This window comes from Hemibagrus wyckioides, linkage group LG05, assembly GCF_019097595.1.
Source record: "Hemibagrus wyckioides isolate EC202008001 linkage group LG05, SWU_Hwy_1.0, whole genome shotgun sequence".
NCBI lineage: Eukaryota > Metazoa > Chordata > Actinopteri > Siluriformes > Bagridae > Hemibagrus > Hemibagrus wyckioides.
The window spans coordinates 3,174,259-3,182,993 of NC_080714.1; the positions used below are offsets into that span (position 1 = coordinate 3,174,259).

The following is an 8,735-nucleotide window of genomic DNA, read 5'->3' on the forward strand; positions in this document are numbered from 1 at the left end:
ACACTAACTCATTGATGTAAATAACATTAAAGCAGCAAGATGATTTTAAACCTTATCTTAGACTCAAGTTGGAATTCTTTTTTTTATTTTGGGTCTGCATCCTGAGACATACATATAAATCCAACTCCATTTGGCATGTACAACTTAAATATATAAAGAATATATAATAAGAATGTTTATATATACATATGAGAGAGGTACACTATATTGCCAAAACTATTGGGACACCCCTCCAGATCATTGAATTCAGGGGTTGGGCTCGGCCCCTTAGTTCCAGTGAAAGGAACTCTTAATGCTTCAGCTTCATACCAAGACATTTTGGACAATTTCATGCTTTGTGGGAACAGTTTGGGGATGACCCCTTCCTGTTCCAACATGACTGTACACCAGTGACCAAAGCAAGGTCCATAAAGACATGGATGAGAGAGTTTGGTGTGGAGGAACTTGACTGTCCTGCATAGAGTCCTGACCTCAACCCCATAGAACACCTTTGGGATGCATTAGTGCAGAGACTACAAGTGAGACTAGGCCTTCTTGTCTATCATCAGTGCCTGACCTCAAAAACCTGCTTAGAGGAACGGTCAAAAATTCCCATAAACACATTCCTAAACCTTGTGGAAAGCCTTCCCAGAAGAGTTGAAGCTGTTATAGCTACAAAGGGCGGGACAACTCCATATTACATTCATGTGCATGGAAAGGCAGACGGTCAAGTTCGTCCTCATCCATGTCTTTATGTCTTTATTTATTTTGTTTTGCAGTCAGTAAATCTTATTTGAACCACAAGATGGCGGTGTCAAGCTGCAAAGCGCTCAGCTCTGTCTCCATTTACACGCCACTATAGGGCCGAATCCTAAATGTCCAGCTCTAACCTACACAGGGCCACTAGGTCAGGCGTCTAATCAATGGATTATTAGGCACCCTACATAGTGCACTAGATATGTATTTGCAACGTGGCTATATTTAGTGGGTGGGGGGACAGCGAGCAGGATGAGGAAGTGATGAGTTTTTTGCTAGCGAAACATCGCCACTTGTTTAGATGAGTGTTGACCATGGGACATTTTATTATTATTATAAATTATTTCTTATAGGTGTCAAAAAAGCACTACGAAAGAGAGATTTCCGAGGTAAGGCTTCTCAGCTAATAAGCTTAGCTTAGCTTCTGCGCTGGCTAACATAAAGCCTGCTAGCTGGTTAGCATTGAACGAAAGCTCGTTAAGTTAGACAGATAGCTGACTTTTGTTTAATTTGTATAAAGGTTTTAATTACTTCTATTGTTAGAAATTACTGTTTTGAGACAGTTCAGAAAAAGTAGACAAGTCTACAACACTGATACTGAAGTATATTTACCTAAAAGCATAGCTAACACTGGAATGGGGTTAATCCCAAATGGCGCTTTGAAGTGCACTACATAGGGTGCATAAGCCGTTATTTTGCACCCTATGTAGTGCACATAAGTAGGCTGTGATTGGGTATTCAGGACGCAGCCAGCTATAATGCTTCTAAAGTAGCGATACTCTTCGTTTTTAATCAGTATTTGCTTTGTATCTTAACGTTTTAGATGACGCGATTAGAAATGTAGGTTAGCTGTTTAGTTGCTCTTATTTATTGATAAAACTTACGTCTCACGGTGGTGAATTCTGCATTCTGATTGGTCAGAAGATGTTGAATAGTTTTTTTACAGCAGCAGCTCCGACACTAGTGCAGCTACAAATCACAGGTTTATATTTAGACACTTTTATTGTTTTACTGAACAAATGACATGATGACGGTGTCTCCTGTGTGGCAGTGATATGGAAGGACACTTTTTTGTGGAGTTTTGTAGTTTCTCAGTAACACGACAAGCTCGTTTCGTCCAGTTTAACGATCCTCTTCATCACACTGCACCATCGCTGATTTATTTCCTGTTACAGAATGACACGGAGTGGAAAAGTGTGAGATGGGAGAGTGTTTTTCCGAGCTCTTTATCATTATATGTGTGTATTTTGGTGGTGAGGTCTTAATGGACACACACACACACACAGAGCATGATTCACATTTTCTTTTGCTGACTTCCTGGATTGTGTTTTGCGAAACGGCCCTGACGTTAAACAACAGCCCACATTCAGTGTCCGGTTCACGTGTTGGACTGCTGCCACGCCTCTGATATCACTCTGCAGTCATATGGTGTGATAATGTTTCCTTTTGTTTGGACACTTGTCTTTTAGTCTTCCTTATTTTGGATTTCCATTCATTCAAAGTAGCGGTGTGTGTATATATATGTGTGTGTGTGTTTTTGTTTCCTACTTCTGGCCAGAATAAAGCATTAACGAGATGTTAGTAACAGTAACAGAGTAGATAATGCACCTAAAGCTGTGTCAGGGTCGCCTTCGACAGTGCAGAGGAGACTTCAGGAAGCTGGCTTAATGGGGCATGTAGCTGCCAAGAAACCCCAGCTGAGAGGGCAGAACAGGGTCAAAAAGCTTCTTTTTGGGCAAAGGAAGACAAAAATTGGACTGTTGCAGACTGGAGAAATGTCTTGTGGTTTGATATTTAGAAGATTTAGAACTGGTGAGAAGATGATACCCGACTGTGTAGCACCAACCGTCATGCATGGAGGTGGAAGTGTTATAGTAATAGGGGTATTTTGCGGGCTAGTGTCCAAAGACTATTGACTGGTAGTGTATCTGAAAAGCTTACTGATGTGTGTCACAATATCTGTGTGTGTGTGTGTAGCTGAGGTCGAGGTGCTGAGTGTCGGCCATGTTGGATCACGCTGATGTGAGTCTAAGCCCGGAGGAGCGAGTGCGTGCTCTGACAAAGAAGGGCAGTGCGGTGGAGGTGAACGAGGCCGTGCCGGCGCGCCGATACTTTCGCTCTGGGATGGAGATGATCCGCATGGCGCACGTCTACGCCGAGGAGGCCAACCAGGAGCATGCCTTCGTCCTCTACAACAAATACATCACGTAAGACCTCACGCCCTCACTGACCTGACCTGCGGTCTTCACCCTCCTTACACAAATGTGCCGAGTCTCTCAATCCTGTCACTACTTCCTTCCTTTTTTTGTAATCCTTCCTTTCTTTCTTCCTCCTGTCCTTTAACCCTCAATCCTTTCTTTCTTTCTTTCTTTCTTTCTTTCTTTCTTTCTTTCTTTCTTTCTTTCTTTCTTTCTTTCTTTCTTTCTTTCTTTCTTTCTCTCTCTCTTTCTTTTTTCATGTAACACTATCTTGCTTTGATCCATTTTTCATTCCTACATTTTTAATTTTCTTCTTTCTAACTTTCTTTCTGATTCTTTCTTCCATTGTTTAAACGATTTGTGCTTGAACCTCCTTTTTTGTCAACTCCCCAAATGTCGGTCTCTCTCTCTGTCTCTCTCTCTCTCCAGGCTCTTCATTGAGAAACTCCCTAAACATCCTGAGTACAAGTTATCCAACATCCCTGAGAAGAAGGACACTCTGAAGGTAATGACTTTCTCTTTCAGTCTGATCGTTAACGATGGATGACGTGTTGTTTGAGTCGTGTGTGTTTCTCTACACAGAAGCTGAAGGAGGTGGCGTTTCCCCAGGCTGAGGAACTGAAGAAATGTCTGTTGAAGAGATATGAGAGAGAGTACGCAGAGTATCTCACTAAGAAGGTGAGTAACAACACCCTGAAACATACTGCACTCTGAAACCGTGTGTGTAAATTACAATCCGTGTGTGTGTGTGTTAGCGTGAGGAGGAGGCAGCAGTACAGCGTGAGCTGGCGAAGCAGAAGGAGCTGGATGCGGAAAGGAGGCGTGTGGCGGAGCTGCAGAGGCGGCAGGAGGAGCAGCAGCAGTTCAGCATGTTTGAGGAGATGATCCGGCGTCAGGAGCTGGAGCGCGAGCGGCAGCGTGTCCTGCAGGAGTTCGGCGCTCCCGCCTCCCCTCCTCACCACGCCCCGCTCATCCCTGGCATCCAGGGCCCGCCTCCACCTTACCCATCATCTCCTACACCACCACAGAGCCCGGCTTACCCCTCCACCAATCACAGCACGGCACCGGCACCGACCACACCCACTCCGACTCCTGCTCCCACATTTGACCGCTCGCTCAAACCGGGCTCTATGAGCAAATCAGGCAACAGTAAGACTCAATAATCAGACCCTCATATCTGATCACACACACATCATTCAGCTAATCAGACCCTCATATCTGATCACACACACATCATTCAGCTAATCAGACCCTCATATCTGATCACACACACATCATTCAGCTAATCAGACCCTCATATCTGATCACGCACACATCATTCAGCTAATCAGACCCTCATATCTGATCACACACAATCACATTTTTTTCCTTCTTTTTGTTCTGTCTTTCTGTCTCTGTTGATCTGTCTCTTTCTTTCTTTCTGTCTGTTTTTTCTGTTTGTTGGTCTGTTTGTTTCTCTCTGTCTATTTGTCTGTATTTCTTTCTGCCTGACTGTCACTGTCTTTCTGTCTGTTTTTTTCCTGTCTGTTGGTCTGTCTGTTTGTCTGAATTTCTTTCTGTCTGTTGGTCTGTCTCTGTCTATTTGTCTTTCTTTCTGTCTGTTTAATGTATTCTACAGTTTTTTTTCCCACCTGCTGTATTATTTCTTGCCATTTTAAAAACAAGTCAATACTGATTTATCATTTATTTTTCTGTGTGTGTGTGTGTGTGTGTGTGTGTGTGTGTGTGTGTTTGCGCTCTGCTCCAGGTACACCGGTGGACGGATTGCGGCAGGTGGCCGTCCCCGCTGAGCTCTGCACCAAGTTCCTGCAGCTGGCCAACAGCAACACCATGCGAGCCGTGGAGACATGCGGGATCCTCTGCGGAAAACTGGTACCGCTCACGTTCCTCCCCTTCAGTATAACAGCGTAGTGTTCCATTATTTCTGACAAAGTTCCTGTTCCCCGGCTTCAGACGAGGAACGCCTTCACGGTGACGCACGTGATCGTCCCCAAGCAGTGCGGCGGTCCCGATTACTGCGACACGGAGAACGAGGAGGAGCTGTTTCTAGTGCAGGACCAGCACAACCTCATCACGCTCGGCTGGATACACGTGAGTACGCACCTCTCACACAGGGATTCTGGGATTCTCTTCCTCTAAAGGCTAACGTTCTTATCTCCTTGTCTTTATCTCCAGACTCACCCGACTCAGACGGCCTTCCTCTCCAGCGTTGATCTTCACACTCACTGCTCCTACCAGCTGATGTTGCCTGAAGCCATCGCCATCGTCTGCTCGCCCAAATTCAACGAGTCGGTTCATAGCAAAGAAAAGCGTCTTAGACATACAAGTCTTATATTTCGGGTTAAAAGTAAAGTTATGTACGTGTGTGTGTTTGTTTGTTTGTTTGTTTAAGGACGGGCTACTTCAGACTAACCGACTACGGCATGGAGGAAATCTCCACCTGCACACAGAAAGGCTTTCACCCTCACCCCAAAGAGCCCCCTCTCTTCATCGTAAGTGTTCGGTTAGCGCTTGATGCTAAGTGTAATTACGTTGTCATGTTTTAGTCATAGGAAACTTTGTGTTATAGAATCACCGACACGTCTGAGGTAAATGTCGACGTTCTCAATAGTTTCGTCTCTATAGAGCCCTTGTGTGGGCTATGGGCAGTTGCTAAGGGCAGTTATAGTGTAATTTCAGTCATAAGAAGTCTTTTCTTACCATTTTACCAACAAACCTGAGGTAAATGTTGACTTTCCCAACACATTTCGGACATCATTGCATCTGTCTGTTGCCTATAAATTGTTATTTTTCAAGCTTGCTAAATAGTTAGCCTTAATCATTTGCTAATATCTGGTTTATAAGTTGCGAGACATAGCCCTCAACAGAGCATGTCGTTTGGTTAGCGGTCAATGCTAAGTGTACTTATGGTGTAATTTTAGTCATAAGGAATCTTTTCTTAACATTTTATCAACAAACCTGAGGTAAATATTGACGTTTCCAGTATTTTCATCTCCTTTCCAAGGTCACTTTGTCTTTATAGAAGAATTAATGCTCTTGATACGTTGTTAGCCTCAGTCGTTAGCTAGCTAGCATCTAGTTTGTAATTTGTTGCACATTAGTGATGGTAGAGCAGGTAGTTTGGGTTAGCGATTAATGACAGTGTAATATTAATGTGGAGTCGTTTCTTAGTATTTTACCAACACATCTGAGATAAATGAGGACGTTTTCAACCATTTTGTCTCGATGTCACTGCGTCTTTAAAAAGCTTAGCTTAAATTGCCAGCACCATTCGTTAGCTAACGTCAAGAGAAGAGTGTTTTGACGTTTTCACTGTGGCAGTTCCTTCGGTTAGCAGGTTGAAGTGAAACTACAGTGTGATATTAGTCATGGGGAGTTTTTTCGTAGGAATTGACCAACACATCTGAGGTAAATGTTGATGTTCCCAGTGTTTTTAGTCAACTTTCCATTGCAGCTGCGGCTTTAGCAAGCTAGCACAGAGCAAATAGTCCTCTACAAAGTGTTAACCACAATCATTAGGCAGCATCTGCTTCGCGATGTATCTCAGATGAGCAGGTATTTTGGTTAGCGGTTGATGCTAATTTAAACTAGAATGTCGTATTAGTCATGGGGATTTTTTTTCCTCAGGAATTTACCAACACCTCTGAGGTAAATGTTGACATTTCTGAATAATTAGTCTGTTTTCCACCATCGCCGTGTTCTTTATAAAGTGGCTAGCTTGCTAAATTGTTAGCTTGATAGTTTTTGGTTGGTTTCCACAATTCAAAGTTGCCTAGTAAAAGTTTTCTCTCAACTTAAGCACCAGTGTAGCTGCTGTACAGTATATGTGATCCTGTTTGTACCTTTTAACGACATCCTGCTTTCTCTTTTCAAGAACGGCAGCCACGTCACGATCACGGAAGACGCGGTCACCATGATGGACCTGCGCTGACCGGCTCCCGCGGAGGCACAAAGAGCTTTCGACCCCAGGAACAGCAACTGTAATCTATTACCCTTAACATGCTACACCGTGGACCAGCAGTGGCTAAAAGTGAGACGAATGATTACTGACCAGTCAGAAATTACAGGTGGTGGGATTTCGTATGAACAGACGACGGCGACTGTCTGCGTGAAGAAGCACTTTGGAAAAGCAAACACTCGTCCTACCCAAGAAAGATGCCTTTACACCGTCCGCTCGGGAGCACAGGGACGATCACGCGCGTCTGCGACGTGTACGAAGGAACTGTTGGTTTCATTCGTTGTGTAATTTGTGCTTGTCATTCAGTGTCATGTCGGTGTTGAAGCTGGTGGCGATGTGTTTGACACTAACTCATTGATGTAAATAACATTAAAGCAGCAAGGTGATTTTAAACCTTATCTTAGACTCAAGTTGGAATTCTTTTTTTTATTTTGGGTCTGCATCCTAAGACATACATCTAACTCCATTTGGCATGTACAACTTAAATATATAAAGAATATATAATAAGAATGTTTATATATACATATGAGAGAGGTACACTATATTGCCAAAACTATTGGGGCACACCTCCAGATCATTAAGTTCAGGGGTTGGGCTCGGCCCCTTAGTTCCAGTGAAAGGAACTCTTAATGCTTCAGCTTCATACCAAGACATTTTGGACAATTTCATGCTTTGTGGGAACAGTTTGGGGATGACCCCTTCCAGTTCCAACATGACTGCACACCAGTGACCAAAGCAAGGTCCATAAAGACATGGATGAGTGAGTTTGGTGTGTCCTAACCTCAACCCCATAGAACACCTTTGGGATGAATTAGAGTGGAGACTGTGAGCCAGATCTTATCGTCCAACATCAGTGTCTGACCTCACAAATGCTCTTCTAGAGGAATGGTCAAAAATTCCCATAAACATGCTCCTAAACCTTCCCAGAAGAGTTGAAGCTGTTATAGCTGCAAAGAGTGGGACAACTCCATATTACATTCATGTGCATGGAAAGGCAGATGTTCCAAACCCTTGGGAAATATAGGGTATATATGTGTGTGTGTATAGAAATTCTTTACTCTTACTTCCTCTCTACATACCACAGCTACCTCTGCTAATCCAGAGCAAGGACTAAAACAAAATGTTTTCTGTTTTTAAAGGAACATATTATATTAACACATCCTGAAGTGTTTTATTGCGCTTATGACAGCCGACGGATTGTTATTTATTAATGTGAGCTATTGTACTTTTTAGAGAGTATAGAGTTATTTAGTTATTTAAAAGCATTTAATGCCATAGAACAGGTTCCTTCACATACCAGCTTTAACTTTTTATCTCCCGCTGTCTGTCAAGATAAAAACAAGACAAAAAATACATATATATAAATACCTCAGCAAGATGTCGATAAACTTACTTACAGCTTTTCCTTTCAATAATTTGTGGTGCAAAACATTCAGAGCTCCTGATATAGACCACTAATCGCCACCTTCTGACCAATCAGCGTTGAGAATTCAGCAGCACCTTGGTGTTAGTAATGAATAAAACCCATCAGGTGTATGGCGTCTGAGGAAATGAATCAGTGATGTTTTGTTGTGCTGGTCAGTCCTAGAGAAGGAGGCGTGGCCGATGTGCACAAAATTGACCCCTAATACCAACAGTATTAAAACCCAGTGTAAAGTAGTTCACATTACATGTCTGTTGTTTTAAAAGGACACAGTGAGAGACGTTTAGCCAGCTCGTCTTTTTTATTGCGTTAATCCACAACCCTTAAAGACGCTTCCATACAGTAGCTTCCCATCCACAGCGCTACCCTCGTACACCAAACCCCTGAATCAGAACAATTGAGTTCTGGCACGTTAAAACCT

At 43.1% G+C, this 8,735-nt stretch overlaps 1 protein-coding gene across 1 annotated transcript; it reads left to right on the plus strand.

The window, feature by feature from the left end:
* The first annotated feature begins 953 nt into the window (after positions 1-953).
* On the plus strand, positions 954-7,289 carry stambpb (STAM binding protein b). The gene is made up of 10 exons (XM_058389510.1): positions 954-1,124; positions 2,713-2,942; positions 3,363-3,438; positions 3,516-3,611; positions 3,689-4,082; positions 4,681-4,805; positions 4,887-5,024; positions 5,109-5,221; positions 5,326-5,425; positions 6,808-7,289. The coding sequence occupies exons 2-10, from the start codon at positions 2,740-2,742 to the stop codon at positions 6,862-6,864; spliced, it is 1,302 nt and encodes a 433-aa protein (XP_058245493.1). The 5' UTR covers positions 954-1,124; positions 2,713-2,739; the 3' UTR covers positions 6,865-7,289.
* Positions 7,290-8,735: the final 1,446 nt, after the last annotated feature.